The 18,246-nt window shown below is 44.2% G+C and overlaps 1 protein-coding gene across 3 annotated transcripts in view; it reads right to left on the bottom strand.

Annotated features, from left to right (window-relative positions):
- The window catches only part of MAP3K11 (mitogen-activated protein kinase kinase kinase 11), a 53,031-nt gene extending 41,428 nt beyond the window's left edge, over positions 1–11,603 (bottom strand). Inside the window, exons 1-2 of one of the 3 annotated variants that reach the window (XM_033953727.1) lie at positions 11,065–11,603; positions 10,811–10,899 (exon numbers count right to left, since the gene is read on the bottom strand). In XM_033953727.1, the coding sequence (XP_033809618.1) occupies positions 10,811–10,899; positions 11,065–11,171 (196 nt within the window). In that variant the 5' untranslated portion in view covers positions 11,172–11,603. Of the gene's footprint in view, positions 1–9,891 lie in introns of all 3 variants that reach the window. The other 2 variants (XM_033953726.1, XM_033953725.1) reach the window with 2 other exon arrangements.
- Positions 11,604–18,246: the final 6,643 nt, after the last annotated feature.

Raw genomic sequence — 18,246 nt, 5'->3', positions numbered from 1 at the left:
CTGTTTCTCACAGCGAGTGGTGGACGCTTGGAATGCTCTCCCGGAGGAGGATGTGTCGGAGACCACCATTTCAGGATTCAAGAGCAAGTTGGATGCACACCTTCTTGCAAACCACATTGAGGGATACGGGTAAACAAGGTCTTAGCAGGGAACACCGGGATTGGCCTCCGTGTGTGCGGGTCGCCGGATGGGATGGACCTAGGGTCTGATCCGGCGAAGGCATTTCTTATGTTCTAAGAGAGCAGAAAGTCAGAGAGCGAGGGAGATGTTGTAGATTCAGTTTACAATATTGGTGATGCAGTTGATGAGAGAAATCCATACTATCCACACCAAGCAGACCTCAATGACTTAATCAGAGATCTTGGTCTCACCAAATCCAATGCCGAGCTTTTGACATCTAGATTCAAGCGGTGAACTTCTTAGATGAAAGTGTGCAAGTCACAGATCAGGGGAAAATTCTGCCACAATGTGACCAGTCTGTTTGAGGCAATTGGAATAGCCTGTAACCCAAAAGAGTGGAATCTCTTCATTGATAGCTCATCCAGGAGCATCAAAGCCATGCTGCTCCATAACAAGAACAAGTACCAGTCTCTTCCACTGGCTGACTCAGTGCGCCTCAAAAAGGATTACAATAGCATTAAGACCTTACTAGATGTCTTGAAATATGATGAGTAAGGCTGAGAGTTCATTGGAGACTTCAAAATGTGGGCATTCCTAATGGGTCTCCAAGACAGTTTTATCAAATTTCCTGTTATCTCTACTTTTGGGACAGCAAGGACACAAAGGCGCACTACCAAAGGCAGGACTGGCCACAGCAGACCAAGTTCTCTGTGGGGAGACACAATGTCAAATGGGAACCACTGGTGGACCCCCAAAAGGTGCCGATGCCACCACTGCACATCAAATTGGGCCTAATAAAACAATCTGCCTGAGCTCTAGATAAGGAGTCAGCAGCCTTCAAGTACCTTCAAGACATCTTCCCTAATCTGTCTGAGGCAAAGGTCAAAGCAGGTGTCTTCATCAGACCACAGATAAAGATCCTGGAATTTCCCAAGAAGTTAACTAGGAAGGAAAAAGTGGCTTGGGACAGCTTTGTCACAATGGTTCGGGGCTTCCTGGGCAATCACAAGGCAAAAAACTATGTAGCGTTGGTTGAGAATCTGGTGAAGAATTACAGTAAAATGGGCTGTAGGAAGACTCTCAAAGTCCATGTCCTTGATGTTCATTCAAGAAGAACATGGAAACATACTCAGAGGAGGAAGGCGAGCACTTTCAACAGAATATACTGAACTTTGAATGCTACTACCAAGGACAATATAATGAGAACATGATGAGAGTAGAGTTACCATATTTGTGAAGAAGAAAAAAAAAAAAAAAAAGAGAACGCCCCCAGCTCCTCCAACACTCACCCCTACCCTACCATGCCCTGCCCCAACACCCACCTTTCACTTATTTTTTAGCCACCCTTCTCATCCTCTGCACGCCTTTACCTGCACAGAATGTGTACAGTGCTGCTGCGTATGTCTAATAGCATGTAGTAGTAGTATCAGTCCAAGCTCTATCCCTTGCCTCCAAGGCCATTCTTCTACCTAGTCTGTCTTGACTAGATTGTAAGCTCTTTTGAGCAGGGACTGTCTTCTGTGATTTGATGTACAGAGCTGCGTATGTCTAGTAGCGATGTCTAGTAGGGCTATAGAAATTATTAGTAGTGGTAGTAGTAGTATTCCTGTCCCCATATTCCACCTCCATCCAGCTTCTCTTCCATCTTCTTTATCTATCTCTCTCTTTTCTCTATTGCCCCCTCCTCATGATACTGCATCCCTCATCCCCCTCCACCATCTTTCTCAATCTCCCCATCCCAGCATTTGCCTCTCTCTCTCTTCACTCTATTCCCCAAAAGCTCCCTCTCTCCACCTTCCTACTCTCACCCCCCCACAGGTGCTTCTCTGTATGTTTCTGTCTCCTTCCAACCCCCCACCCCATCCATGGGTGTTTCTCTGTCTCTCCTTCCAACTCCTCACCATCACTACCATTGGTGCTTCTCTTTCTGTCTCTCTCTCCTTCCAACTCCCCCTCCAAGCAGGATCCGTATGACATAAGAACAGCCAAAGTGGGTCAGACCAATGACCCATCAAGCCTAGTAACTCGTTCTCAGAGTGGCCAATCCAGGTCCCTAGTACCTGGCTAAAACCCAAGGAGTAGGAACATTCCATGCTATCGATCCAGGGAAAGCAGTGGCTTCCCTCATGTCTTTCTTAATAAAAGACTATGGATTTTTCCTCCAGGAAATTGTCTAAACCTTTCTTAAAACCAGCTATGCTATCTGCTCTTACACAACCTCTGGCAATGCTTCAGAACTTAACTATTCTCTGAGTGAAAAAATATTTCCTCCTATTGGTTTTAAAAGTATTTCCCTGTAACTTTATTGAGTATCTCCTAGTCTTTGTAATTTTTGACGGAGTGAAAAATTGATCTTCTTGTAGCCATTCTATTCCACTCAGGATTTTGTAGACTTCAATCATATCTCCCCTCACAAGTCTCTTTTCCAAACTGAAGAGCCCCAACCTTTTTAGTCATTCCTCATATGAGAGGAGTTCCATCCCCTTTATCATCTTGATTGCTCTTATTTGAAACTTTTCTAGTGCAGCTCTATCTTTCTTGAGATAAGGAGACCAGAATTGAATGCAATACTCCAGGTGAGGTCGCACCATAGAGTGATACAGGGGCATTACAACATTCATAGTCTTGTTAACCATCCCTTTTTTAATAATTCCTGACATCCCGTTTGCGGAAGGTTTCATCGTATAGTCGACAATGTCAACCAGATCCTTTTCTTGGATGCTAACCCCCAAGGTGGACCCTAGCAATCAGTAACTGTGATCTGGGTTATTCTTCCCAATGTGCATGGTGACAGAGCTGAGGCTTAGAAATAAAGCACCCCAAAGATACACACAAAGTCAGTGAGAGCCAGGGATTAGAACTGAGGCACAGAGTTGATAGCAGTGCCAGTGATTAGTTTGGGGAGATTCTCATTTTATTTGGTTCAAGGGAAGAAGCTGGCGTTGGCACCCATTTGTTATGACACAGATCAAACTCTCCTCACCCTTTCACACTCCTCCAGGGCTGAAGTGGCGCCCAAGTTCGGGAGGGGGTGGGGGAGGCGCTAAAATAGTGTGGGGCTTCCGGGCCCTCGGGGCTAATGAAGGTTTTCTGCGTCACTGCAGAATGCAGTTTCCACATTCCTTCCTCTGGGCAGAGACCTGACAGCGAAGTTCACAATAATCAGGAAATACACATGTCTCTGTACATCCTGAGTTTCTGTGGAGCAAGAGAGACGGGTTCCAGCCTCAGTGCAACTTTATCACGTTGCATAACAGCACCGAGGAGCTAACTGCATTGATGATCCTCACTCTTCATCATAATCCCTCTTTTACTTCTCACATTATACACAGTGGTCTCAAACCTTTTTCACGTAAAGGGCCGCAGTGTGAATATGAGAATAAGATCTCAGGGCCACCAAAAGATTTCAAGCTTACATGCACTACTAATTTTGTAAACCACCTCAACTACGTATTAAATATTAAAAATTAGCATTAGTGTTGACTCTACAACATCTCAAGGATAGATTTTAAAAACTCACTTTATTTTGGATTGTCAACAGTAACAAGTTCCATAAATGAGACACCTGTGTAACATACTTAAGAGATTGTTTGCAGTTACTATATCAAATGGACAAGACTGAAATTAACACATTTATAGATTTGAAGAGCATTTCAACCAACTGTTTGAGGACTATATGTTAAAGACTACTGGTATACAGCATCGATAATTCTCATCTCTATCTCCTATCATGCCATATCACTGAAGATCTCACAGCATTGAAAAGCTTCCTTGCCTCCATAATAATCCTGCTTCTTCATATGAAACACGGCACTGAGAAGCACACAGCACTGATGATCCTCATCCACAATCATCCCTTCTACTCCTTTCAAATTATATATAGCGTGAAATGGTAGGATTATATAGCAACATTTAGAAACACACAGCATCAATGATCCTCATCCTCTTCACAAAAATCCCCTCCTCCTCCTCTCTCACAGTATACAGCAGCACTGGAAAGATGACCTGTAGGCCACTGGACACATTCCTGTATCTGTCCAATGGTCTCCATAAGTGGCCCATTGTCTTCTGGCCCCTGCAGCTGGTAAGGGCATAGAAGAGAGACAGATGAAGAGTCAGGACTCTTGGGTCATCCTCCACCCCCTTTCCCAGTGCACCATATCCACAGTAGCTGTAAAATAGCACTCCAACCCTCCACCAACTCTCCCCTTAAAAGAGAGCTCCTAGAAGACCATTTTTCTGTCTGGCCTTTCTGCGAATCTGATCTTCCCCACACCCATGCATTCTGGTAACTCTTGTGCTGATAGCAAGATAAAAGCAGAGACCACAAATATTCCTTGCAGATTTGGGATGCATGTCAGATCTCTACAGTAAGCAGATTGCTGGGCAGGCTCTCCCCCTCCTCCTCGCTCTCCCCCCTTCTCCCAAACAATCCTGGCACACTAGTGTCTCCATTGTCCGTAAGGATGAAGATCCGGGAGCAGGAAACTGCTCAAAGAACTGGTGAAAGCTTTCAGGAAATGGAGCAGAGTGGGAGAAGGGGGGCTCCAATTGTTCCCGTTCGCACCGGAAACCCCCTCCTAAGTCTAGTCAGACCTAGGCTGTTTTGTCCTAGCTTACTCTAACAAGACTACAAAGCTACCCCATCTTTTCATGGCTTCTACGGCGAGTCATGCTCATTGCTGTCATGGACTCAGCCATATGCCCAAAATCTTCTGTTCCTGAATGTAACCCCTGGGCTACAACTGCAAACAGGGTGAGAAAAATCCACACAAACATAAAACCAAAGATGCTTCGAAGCTGGAGGCAGCACATCGAGGCTCCCTTGCCTGTTCCCATGACTTGAATGCCACCATTTTGGCACTTAACCCCTACCCCTCTTATATGTATATGTGTGTCCTTCCTTTCACTGCGCCCCACATCCACATCAGGCACACTGAAGCATTAATAATCAGAAGACACCGTCAGCAGCAGTCTGCTTTGGCCAGCATACATTAGACAGCTACCAAGTCCTTACCCAATAGAGCTTACTAAGCAACAGCTGGTCTTTGATTTACTTCCCTTTCTCCCCATTGCATCTCTGGACCTTTAGTTTCAGTTTCTTTGATTTAAGCAGGACCTGCCCATCCCGCAGGTGCAATGTGGAGGGGGAAGAATAAAAGCAGGACTGTATCAATCTGCCTGTTGCAAAACCATAGCAGCAGGTGATGAAGGGGTGGGGCTAGGGAGTTCCGGGTCCCATCTAGCCAGCCTCTGCCTCTCTCAGATAACCCCAGGGGTTTCCTGTGCTATTGTGTTATCCTTGCTGTATGCCTTCTGTTGCTGGGAGATAGTCTGGAACTGTTGCCCGGCAACCAAATTCCTGCAACTGTAGGCTGCTCCAGGCTTTCTGACACACCCACATAACACCAGACTTCTGGACCCTGTAGTGAAGAATTTTACATGAAAGCTGAAGGGCTGAAAATTCCACCAAGCCCTACAAAGTGGATGAAGAAGGGCGATGCTGTGCTGATCATCATCAAAAGAACTCCCACACAAAAACACATTCTTAAACATGTAAAGCAGATATGCAGCACTCAGAGCCAAAGAGGACATCAAGGGCCCGATGCTAGCGTTCAAAACTTTGTATGATATGGCACCAGGCTGCATGACAACTAAGCTTCCTCCGTACGTGCCTAACAAGTTCTTCTGTTCCCAGGATGAAATATACCTCAAAATGACCCCTGGTCAACTGCGGACCGCAAAATGACATTCCTACTCCCACTTTATACCGAACCACTGGAATCAACTGCCCCCACAGATCAGATTCCTTAAAGGACTCCTCAACCTTAGAAAAGCAATAAAAACACACCTCTTCACCTAACTCTCCTGCCTAAGGCCAATATTAATGTATATTGATTATGTATCACATTAGGATAAAAACTTATATTGATAAATCTTGAACTGTAACTATGTCAAATTTATCCTGTAAACTGCATATTGTGTATACAGTGTTCCCCCGTGAATTCGTGGTTCGCAAATTGCGAACTCGCAGTCTTTTCCGACCACTTCTTCCTGTAGTAAAGTCGGGTTACATCAATCAAGAGCTGCGTGTCAAAGCAGCTCCTGATTGGTATAGCCCGACTTTACTACAGGAAGAGGCGGTCGGAGCAGACCGCAAGTGATTTTCTTCACCCACTGGCGCTCCAGTTGCCCTCTCTTGCCTCCCCTGCCTTTTGACAGGTGAAAAACCGCATTTGCGGGTTTTTGAAATTCGCAGGGGTTCCATTCCAGGAACCCCCGCGAATTTCGGGGGAGTACTGTATTGGTTTTAGATTCCAAGTATGTGTCAAGTAAGGATAAAACTTGTATTGAAAAACCTTGCTCTGGAACTATGACAAATTGTAACCTGTATATTGGTTACCAATTGGTTACCGATTGAGGCATGTATTATTTTTAAGTTGGGTTGCTTCTATTATAAAGTCTTTGTTGGACAAGTTCCATATTATTATCTAATTGAAACATTTCTCAGTTCTACTCAAAAGCATCTTCGAAGATCATATTCTCTGTAGGTCTTTCCATCGGTCAGGGGTTGCAAATTCGGTCAGGGGTTGCATGTTATCATGAACATGCACTCTCATATCAAGCAGCAACTTGGGACAAGGTCTTTAAGAACATGTTATTTACATTTTAAAAGGCATTTGAAAACTTATTTGTTTTCCAAGTTTTTGAGAAACTAACACCTTCAAATTTATTTCTTATTTTACTTCATTTTGACATTTTAAGTTACATTCCGATCGCTCACCCTGATGTTAATAATTATTTAATCTTTTGTAAAGTTTCAAGTTTATTATGGATTTGATTAATCGCTTATTCAAAATTCTAAGCGATGTACAAAGGAGTAAAATAATAAATTACAATTATCAAGGGGAAACAAACCAGATAAGTACGACTGACTTGTCAAAACATATGATACAAAAGGAAAAAAATAGGGAAAGAAATACAAGTTAATGATAGTAAATAAGACGAGTAAGGGAAAAAAAAACAATAGGAAGGGAGAAAATGTTTTCAGTGAGCTTCAAAGAAACTCTTTGGGTTATGCGGTCTAGAAGTTGATTTTATGTTATGGTATTAGATCCCAAGTATGTGTTGAATTAGGACAAAAAGAGCAAATACAGCACATACAACTGAAGAGTGGATCTTTACAAAACCTCGTGTAGGTGTCATGCCGATATATGTAAAGCGGAAATACAGCAAGGAGAGCAGAACAGGAAACCAGCATCAGAGCCCTTTGCAGGTGACACATGGATACAAGTAAAACAGGAAAAACAAACACACAGAGCTGAAGAGCAGCCACATTAAAAGTTCATTGCACCTTTTGGCTGGGAAAAAAAAAAAATCTCTTGTCAGAAATAAATTATAACAGGACAACAATAATGCAGAGAAGAACAAGACGGGCATTCTGCAGAACATGTGGCTTTTGTACTGGGCACAGATGTTGATATCGGACTGATCCACGATTCTGATTAAATCATTGGTAATATCGGTTTCTACTGTATAACTACTGCACCTGCCCCCCCCCCTTACGATCCCATCTACTTTTGGAGGGTGGTGGGTGGGGAGGCAGGAGACTAGGAACAACAGTCTGCTCCAGTCTGGGGTTTTATAACACAGTGATAAACCTAGATCAGTGTCCCGCAAACTTTGTCAAGCCGCGGCACATTAAATGTAGTGGCCGCGGCTCGAGGCATTGACGCAATGATGTCACGCGCAGGCACGCCATCATCACGTCGACATCCGCCCGGGCCCTCCAGACGGGCCCTGAGCCACTAGTGGGGGGTGCTGGCAGTGAAGACGCAGGGAGAGAAGGAGAGGTGCTGGCACATCTTGCAGGCAGTCAGCTGGTGCCTCTCCTCCTCCCCAGCGTCTCGAGGCACACCTGAAATCTCAGGAGGCACACAGTTTGCGATACACTGCCCTAGATATTAAAACACCTCCCAACCTGGAGCTTGCTTGTTCCATTTTCAGAAAAAAAAAGGTGGGAGAAAGAATAGAGGAGAAAGAGGGATATTTTCAGTATAGGGAGGAGGGGCTGGGGTATATGGAACATTAGTATGCAGGTATATAAGAGTATTAGTATATAGGAAGCTGCAGGGTATTGATTGTGGAAAGATAGAGTAGGGATATCAAGTGTGCTGGGCAAGAGCTAGGGGACATTTGGTGTGAAATGAAATAATAAGGGTCAATGAGGGGGGGGGATGGGAGTATTTAGATGGCATGGGACAGAATGAAGTACCATTCATTGCTCCTGTATGAAGGAGGAAGAACAAGAATATTTACTTCAAATGTGAGGAGGGACTTGATGTACTGCTCTTTCTGTGTGGTTTACACAATCAAAGCAGTTTACATGGGGCAATGAAGTGACATGCCCAATCACAAGGAGCTACGGTGGGAACTGAACTCGCAACCTCAAGGTGCTGAGGCAGTTGCTCTAACCACTAGGCCACTCCACACATAGAGAGGGGGGAGGGTTATTTAGTGTGTTTGGGGGGGCACTCACTACTGGCACTACTGTTATCAGATAAAAGGTGCCAGTGGGTGCAGGCGCTATGGTCTTGCTGTGTGAGAGAGGGAGTAGAGACAGGGATGCTGTCACTGAATGAGGACATGGCGTATTTAATGTTGATGCTGGAGGAGCAAAGGTATTGAGTACTGTATGTTTAGAACATGAGAGAGGGATAGAAGATTTCAGGAGCAGGAGTAGATATGTTTAGTGTGGATGTGAATAGGGAAGGGTGTGGGGTGTATTAAGTAGGTACTGCATTTGGTATAGCTGGGGGGATGGGTGCTGTATAAAGGGTGTTGGGGAAATTGAATGGGGTATTAAGTGTGGTCCAATTTAAGGTCCAGATGGATAATGAAGGCTATGACCTTGCTGTGTGGGGTAGAGGGGGAGGCATGGAATGCGTAGGATTGGAGTTACATGAAATATACTATGTGAAAGAGGGGAAGTGGCATCAAGCGAGTATGGGTGAGGGGAGAGGCTGCTCACTGTTGCCTGACTTTAGGTTCAAGTAGACAACACTATGGCTTTACTTTGTGTGAAGGAAGGGGAGGGAGGGGTAATGGTATTTTGAGCATGGTTGGAGGAGGGGTGTTGCATTGAATATGAGTGGGAGTGGTGGTGGTATCTTGAGTGTGGGAGGGATGGCTGGAGTGCAGCTGGGGGAGGCAGGGCTGGATTTACATATGAACTAGACAAGCTACAGATGAGGGTCTCATATTACAAGAGACCTCATGCTTCACTGAAAAAATTTAAATGTCTTTGCAAATAATTCAAATTACAATATAAAATAATTATTAGATACTACTAATCTAATCTTTGATTTTTTATACCGATTCATCCCAACAGGAGGGCTCAACTCAGTTAACAAAATATTAATAAAATTACACAGGAGATTAGAAACTATATCTTTTAGGCCAGAATTTTCTTTTGATTTGATTATTTGAAAAAGAAGCATCATTAGTAAATTTCTGAAATAAATATGTCTTCAGTACTTTATGAAAAGTGAGTAGATGAGAGAAAACTCTAATTATAGAAGGAAAGTCATTCCAAACTTTTACGAATAACAACAATTAAGAAAAATGTACATTCTACTCAATCAGTGTCGGGGAGGGGAGCACAATACATATATATCTGGCTCTTGGGGGGGGAGGGAATGCGGTATTGAATGCAGATTGGCAAGGGGGTTTGGTGGTGAGGGTAATTGGAGGAGGGGCCATAGTACTCACTGTTGTCCGATTTTAGGTCCCGATGGATGACTGGCACAATTGCTTCGTTGTGCAAGTAGTTCATGCCACGGGCAATCTGCACGGCCCAGTGCACGAGTACATGTGGGGGGATGCGACGGCCAGCAAGTGCACGGCTCAAGGGCCCGCCACGGGCATACTCCATTACAAGGCACAGATTGGGTGGTTGCAAGCAGACAGAGCGCAGTGCAATGATGTTGGGGTGCCGGAGCATGGCGAAGAGACGTGCCTCTTGTCGCACCTTCTCTGCCGTGGCACCGATGTCTTCATCTGGCTCCTGGCGTGCTGCCTTCACTGCCACTGGTTCACCCCGCCAGTTGCCTCGGTATACTTTGCCGAAGCCACCGGCACCAATCACCTCCTCCAGCCGCAGCTCATCAAAGTCCACCTCAGGCAGGTGCCCTGGTTCCCCTGCCCCAGGGCACACGTAGTTACATGGGAAGATGCCCAGCTGCTCATTGACCTTGCCTGCCCACCAGCCCTCATCCCCAGACACGGCTGAATCTCGGGACAACACCTCCACCTGGTCCCCCTTGCGCAGGGTCAGCTCATCCTGCCCACCTGACTCATAGTCAAAGACGGCTGTCCAGAGCTGGGGTGCTGTCGGGGGTGTCTGGGGCGAGATGGTGGCCTTCAGCAACAGGTTCCGTATCTGGTCCATTGCAGCCCTCGCTAGCCCGGCCGGATCATTATGTCAGACTGTGCGTACAATTCCTCTATTGCACGCTCAAATGGAAGAAAGCCATTGGGCCTGGTGCCCCTTCCTTGCATTCAAGAACTCAAGAGTCCAGGGCTCCCTCTTAAATCCTAGAGCATCCTGCAAATAGAGCCAATACCTTTCAGTTCCTCCGATTTCCTGTTGTTGAAAAAAAATAAAATAAAATACAAATCCAGCACTAACCAGTAGCCCAGTTTGCGATTTGTTCTACTGTCCCTTCTCTGCTTTCTGGCTTCCTCTTAAGCTCGGCTCTGCCCTTGAATCTCTTTTGACTTTAGACGCGGGGGAGTAAAGGGAAAAGAAAGTCAAACAATGTATAAATTAACCCCCCCCAAAAATCTTTTAAAAGGGAGACAGATTTCTCACTCAAGCAGGGTGAATAGGGGGGAGAGAGGGAGGATCATCAAAACCGAAACAAAACTCCCCCAATAACTCACACGATCTCAGAAAGGGAAGTTTGAAGACTTGAAACCAGTGTTAGAATCCACCCGGCCAGCAAAGGCAAATCCTCTTCCGGACTGCGAATCCCGGTGCCTGGGTCCATGTGCTGGCAGCGACCCGACTCGTTTCCCTTTTATCCAGAGCCAAAATGTACTTGGAGGAGAAGGGGGGTTTCACTGCTGTTTTTCCTGTTCTTTGGGGAACGGAGGAGGAGAATAAGAGTCTGCGTAAAAGAAGGAGTGTACAAGAGGACAAGCAAAGTCCGGGACAATGGCAAAGGCGAAAACAGAGAGAGAGAGGGAGGGAGATCCAGCAGCCACTTCCTCTGGGACTACGATGACAGGTCCCGGCTTTCCAGCACCTCCCTCGCCGTGATCTGGTTCCCCTTCTCCTGCTTTGCACTTTTGCCCCAGAGGCGTCTCGGTGGGTGGAGCTTGTTCGCGCATTTGGGCTTTTTTTGTGCGTCTGGCCGGAGAGGGCACTTCAGTAGACGCGGGCTTCTTGGTTTGGTGGGAGGTCCCGTTTCAATTCCCCTTCTGTATTTATGCTTTCACTGGAGCGCTCGACTTTCAGAAGGGGTGGGGGGAGATCGCTTAAATTCCCAGCAGCCTCCCTGTTCTTTAAAACAAATTACCTAGGATCGTCCCCTGCAGGAGAGGGTAAAATGAGGATCCCGCGGATCTAAGGCACACAGCCTTAGGAAGAAAGTGGCCGGTGGCACGAGGTCCACGGGGATCCTCGTTTTAAAGCCTGCGGACCTCCCGGATCCCGCTTACTCCACGGATCCATGTTGTAGCTCCTGCGGACCTTATGAATCCTGCTCACCCTGTGGATCCCACGGATCCAGCAGATCGGTACCTGTATCTGCAAAAGGGGGGGGGGATTAAGATGAGGATCCATGGGGTGAGAGGGATCTGTGGAAGTTGAAACCAGATTCCAGGGGGTGAGCGGAATCCATGAGATTCGTGGAATCCTCATTTTACCCTGTTCCCCTTCTTCTGTTAGTATGGTGTATGCCCTACTACAGTATTATAATTTCTATAGAACAGGGGTGTCAAAGTTCCTCCTGGAGGGCCGCAGTCGATTTCCCCAATGAATATGCATGAGATCTATTAGCATACAATGAAAGCAGTGCATGCAAATAGATCTCATGCATATTCATTGAGGAAATCCTGAAAACCGACTGGCTTGCAGCCTCCAGGGACTTTGACACCCCTGCTATAGAACTACCAGATGCACACAATGCTGTACAATTAAACACACAAGAGACAGTCCCTGCTTCAAAGAGTTTACAATCTAATTATGACAAACAGGACAAATTGGTTGAATCTGTACAGCTGCTCAGGTAGGAATTATAAAAGTAGGGGACTAATAGGGAAAGACAAGCATATGGGTGCTTTACAGGTGGGTTGGAGTTAGGATTGGAAAGCAGCTTAAAAAAAGTGGGCTTTTAGCATGGATTTGAATCCTGCCAGAGAGGGTATTAAATGCCCTAGGGCAGTGATTCCCAACCCTGTCCTGGAGGAACACCAGGCCAATCGGGTTTTCAGGCTAGCCCTAATGAATATGCATGAGAGAGATTTGCATATGATGGAAGTGATAGGCATGCAAATTTGCTTCATGCATATTCATTAGGGCTAGCCTGAAAACCCAATTGGCCTGGTGTTCCTCCAGGACAGGGTTGGGAACCACTGCCCTAGGGCAGAGGTATGCAATTCCAGTCCTCGAGAGCTGGAGCCAGGTCAGGTTTTCAGGATATCCACAATGAATATGTACCAGATGGGTTTGCATGCACTGCCTCCTTGAGATGCAAATCTATCTCATGCATATTTATTATGGATATCCTGAAAACCTGACCTGGCTCCGGCTCTCGAGTACCGGAATTGCCTACCCCTGCCCTAGGCAAACCTTCAACACCGTACATCTTATTTATTTAATTCATTTTCCATCCCATGGTCCCCAAAGAGCTCAGAATGGGTTACAGGTTAAATATACATAGTATACAGTTAACAGGTTACGATTTGGACTGGATTGGCCTTAATTTCAGTACAAGTTTACGATACAAATTTTTATCCTACCTTGACACATACTAGGGGTCTAATACTAATATACATAATATACAGTTTACCGGATACAATTTACCGTAGTTATCCTTACAGTGCAAGTTTTCCAGTACATGTTTTATCCTAATTGACACACAGAGACAGAAAAGAGGTGAACCATTGTAGTGCAATGTCTTGGATTCCAATTTAGAGAACCGTTCAATGAGGTGAGGATGTTCATTAGTGTTGAACGCCGCACTGAAATCCAGCAGCACTAGAAGGACATCATTACCCTTATCCATGAGTTTCCAGCAGCTGTGGAATTTCCTGAATCCAGATCAGAAGGCGGATAGGGCTCCTTGTTTGTCGATAAAAGTGCAATTGGTTTAATACTGTTTTTACCAGGATCTTGGAGACAGGTAGAGACAGGTCTAAAGTAGAGGTCTGCACCGGAACAGGGATTGCGGGAATCCCATGGGGGTCCCGCCGGAATCCCCCCAAACCCACGGGACTCCCACGGGGACCCCCCTCTGGCCAATGGGACTCTCACGGGGATGGAAGGCTTTGGAAGCAGGGTTCATCCATATAATATAATGGACACGTCAGCCTTAGTAAAAGAGGGGGTTTATAAGTTAATTACCTGAACAGAAAACAAAAAAAGGGTTCCACCAGAGATTCCACAAGGAAACAGCAGTGCAAACACAAAAGAAACTGTGGATTTGATGATCCTGTCAGAAGTAATTGCTGCTTTTTATGGGGATGGGAGGGAATGGAGATAATTCCTTGCGGGGATGGGTGGGGATGGAGAGGATCCTGACAGGGACGGAGAGGATCCTGGTGGGGACAGGCGGGGATGGGTAGGATTTCTGTCCCCACGCAACTCTCTAGTCTAAAGTTGCCGGGCACATTAGGGTCGAGCGTGGGTTTTTTCAGGATTAGTCTGATGACTGCCAACTTCCAACTTGCAGGCACTATGCCTGTTTCTAGAAACGTGTTGATGAGAGGATGGATGGAGTCTACAAAGGCATCGTTCACTGCCACCAGGAAGTAGAGCAGACAGGGGTTCAGGTTGGAGCTTAAAGGGCGAATGGCATCCAGCATCTTGGCGATGTCATTGTGGGAGACAGTTTCAAAAAGAGTTAGGTTCTCCCCACACACACATTAATTGAACTAATTGTCAAGCCCTAATTCTTTCCTCCCCCCCCTCCCCCCAAGATTTTTATAAACTCAGCAATGACAACCACCCCAACACTTTTCAAAGAAATCCTGCTCTAAATGGACATCATACTTTGTTTTCTATATATTTACACAAAGGGCACAATTTCTAAATCCGATTATCCAGGTACATAGGCTATTTGAAAATTGCCCATCCTTCTTGACAGTAAAAGAACATGCTAATGGTTCTTTGCATTTGTCTGGCTGTTGGATCTTATTATTTTTGCCTTGAATGCAGCTGTTCCTTGCCTCCCCCCTCTCCCCCACAAACTGCCTCCCTAGGTGACCACCCAGTTTGCCTAATGATTAAACTGGTCCAGTCCATTAGTGCCAGCTGTGGTTCAAGCAAGGGTGACCAGAGCTTCCTTAAAGCAGTGGCATAGCTAAAGGGCAGACCAGGCTGGGCCTGCCCAGTTTGGGATCAGGCCTGTCCACTCAGCAGCCACAGGCCACCGGTAGCAGTGCCAACACACTGCCAGTGGCTGACCCAGAAGCCTTCCCTCTGATGTGTTTGCGTTTTGCACCACAGAGAAGGCTTCTGGGTCAGCCACTGGCAGCGTGTAGGCACTGCTGCCGGTGACCTGAAGACAAACAGAAAAGCTTCATGGGCTGGGGGGGGGGAATGGTGGCTTAGGGAGGGAAAGAGAGAGGCAGCATGGGGTGGGAGGTGGAAAGGGTGAAAGAGAGAGGCTGCTGCACAGGCTGGGGAGGGAGAAATGCCTGCTCACTGTGGGCTCAGGCCCGCTCAAAATTGGCTGTGCCACTGCCTTAAAGACAGTGCTTGTCAACCCTGCTAGGATGCCAGTAACTAAGGACTACTTAAGGTTATCTTATATTAACTGTCATAGGACTTATTTTATTCCTATGGGCCCTGTGGCAGATAACATGTGCTAATCTTTTTATTTACTTTCCTCCCTTTTATCAAGCTACGTTAGGGTTATCTCTGGCTGCTGCGGTAAAAGCTCCTATGAGTATTGGAGCTTTTACCACAGTAGCCAGCAATAAAAAACCTTAATGCAGCTTGATAAATGGAGAGGGAGGAGGTGTTATTTTTATCTATTTGAAATGACAATAATATCAATCACAACCAGCATGACAATAAAAATATCACCATTACAAGAAGGAAATTAACAAATAAGGAACAAGACACATTTCTTTGGTCCACTATAACAAGGATAATACTGAGGAATAAATTCCAGGAAAATAACAAAAAAAAAGGAACTTATACAAAATCAGACCATTTCTACCAAGCCAGCTATACAGTATGCAGACTAGATGTGCCATTTGGCCTTTATCTGCCATCATGTTCCTATCTTATGTCAGCATCCTCAATTCCTCCTTAGATTTAATGAAATCCAACAGTTGTTTTGAGTCAAAAAACAAAAATATCTTATTCTCAAAATTAACCACACAAGGAAATTGCCCAACAAACCCAAGAACCAGCTCTTGGCTCTAGGCTGCAAGGCCAAGAACTCCTGTCACTGCTTCTGACTCACTTTTGATCCCAAAAACATTTGATCCATTGAGTGGAAAACTTCCAGTCTGCTTTGATCTCATAACTTCCACCAGACTGCTACCGGACCTCTCCTCCGGAACGGCTGAAGGGAGCTGTGGGCTGAAATCAGCGGGGATACAAAACCCCTGAATCACAGTCTACCTCATTGTTGGAATCAGGGTAGATGCTGAAGGAATCTGTCAAATTTTCCCCCCTTCTCTTCCCAATGCCTTGTTGTTGTTAGGTGCCATCGACTCATGCTCAAGTCCTAGCGACTTAATGAATTGCAGATCTAAAAAGAAACTGGTTTTGTGCTAGTCCAGAAAGGTCCTCCAGCATCATCCCCATGGTTGTTTTCAACGTGTCCAGTCATCTGATTGCAGGTCGACCTCTTCGCATGGTTCCTTTGATCTTCCCAAGCATGATGTCCTTCTCCAGTGATCGCTCTCTTCTGATGGTGTGATCAAAATAAGACATTGTAACTTCATCATCTGGGCTTTGAGTGACATAGCCTGTTTGATCTCTTCCAGAATAGATTTGTTAGTTCTTCTGGCTGTCTACGGCACGCCTAAAATCCTTCTTCAGCACCAAAGCCCAAATGAGTCAATCTTCTTTCTGTCTTGTTTCTGTAGTGTTCAGCTTTCGCATCCGAAACTGACCAATGAAAAAATGAGTGCGTGGACAAGTCTGATCTTTGTTTGGAGTGTTACTTCCTTGCCTTTCAATACTTTGTCGAGAGCCTTCATTAAAGAGTGACCAAGTGCTAGTCTGTGCAGTATTTCCTCCCTTCTAATTGCTTCTTTGTTTACAAAAGAGCCCAAGAGATTGAAATCCTTTACAACTTCTATTCTATTGCCTTCAAACCCAAAATCTTCATCATTTTCCATGTTCATGATCATGCCTTAGACCAAGAAAAAAAAACACTGAGTATGTACTATATAAACAGGTAAGGAGCCATCTCGCTGGGTGTCTGTTCAGGGTGCCATCTTGATTCTATCTCAACATATGCTAATCTTTAGTAAAAGACTCCCATAGTGTCCTGTCAATCAGTCCAAACCTGTCTGTTATTGGCTTTTGGTTAACTTTATCCTTTTTTGTTCAAATATTGTATTTATTTTATATAATTTAACAAACAATGGGAAAAACATGATCTAGATTGCACACATGGTTCACAGATATAACAAAGAATAATGAGAACAAACCCAGTATTTATTACAAAAATACAGTAAATAAATGGAGTCCAAATCAGTCCAACAAGAAGAAAAGATTGTATACAAATGGAACATCAAGGATTAGAGTTATTAGTTCCACAGGTTTCCATATTTTCATTATAGTGAAATGCTTTCTGGCTTTTTTTTTCGGTTGCTTTAAAATTTCAATTACTGTATAAGCTAACCATACTGTATTCCACCAAAAAACTGGATTTAAAGATTACCTAATGTTAAGCCATTTTATATCCATGAAGTAGGTCAGTTACTATTAGGACCTTGCTATTTCTTTTATTTTTTTTGTTCATATATTTTATTGTATTTTTAAAGCTAAACAATGAAGTTATAACAATCTAACAGAACAAAAACTTAAGAATATAAAAATACTTATACATTCTGTTGAATCAGTGGGAAGTATAATAAATAAAAATAGTGTACAGAAGGAATTATTACAAAAATAAATTCAATGTAGCTCATTTGACATTTATATCGATAACATCAATGGTATCATTTTTAAATAAAGTTTAACTGGCTTCCAATCTTATAATTTTTTCAACATCCTTAAATTCAAATTGATAATTAACTACAATGTATTAGCACCATCAGGTATTTAATGGTATTGAAATTACTGTGAAAACACATTTTTTTGTTTTTTTTATTATGTTTGTATTTTTGTATCTGACTGTATATTCTTTCCAGCATTCATTTATTATTTCATCTTGTTTTTCTTTATTGAGACTATACCAAGTGCCTGCATGCTAGAAGTTTCCTCCCAGCAGTGTCAAGTTTCAAGTTTTTATTATTATTTGAAAAATTGCTTATTAAATTAACTAAGCGATGTACAGTTTTATAAAAAACATAGGTTGAGAAACTAACAGGGTAATCCACATCTTTTTAACTCTAAGACATACATGAGACATGAGGGTAGCGGGGAGAAGTTACAATTTATTAGCTCAGAAAAGAGAACAAAAAAAAGGAGAAAACAAGAGGGACAGTAACCAAGGAAAGAATAGAAGTTTTGTGAGTTAGGTCTCATTATTGAATTCTAAACGCGTCTTTAAAAAGATAAGTTTTTAACGTTTTTTTAAATGAAGTTATGTGTTTTTCTTCTCTGATATACTGTGGTAATGCATTCCACAGTTGTGGGGCCATCACAGAAAACATCTATGGCACTGGTTCTCAATCTAGTTCTTGAGTATCCCATAATGAATATGCATG

Source organism: Geotrypetes seraphini, chromosome 8 (assembly GCF_902459505.1).
Source record: "Geotrypetes seraphini chromosome 8, aGeoSer1.1, whole genome shotgun sequence".
Lineage (NCBI taxonomy): Eukaryota > Metazoa > Chordata > Amphibia > Gymnophiona > Dermophiidae > Geotrypetes > Geotrypetes seraphini.
This window is presented reverse-complemented; position numbering and strand designations above follow the sequence as displayed.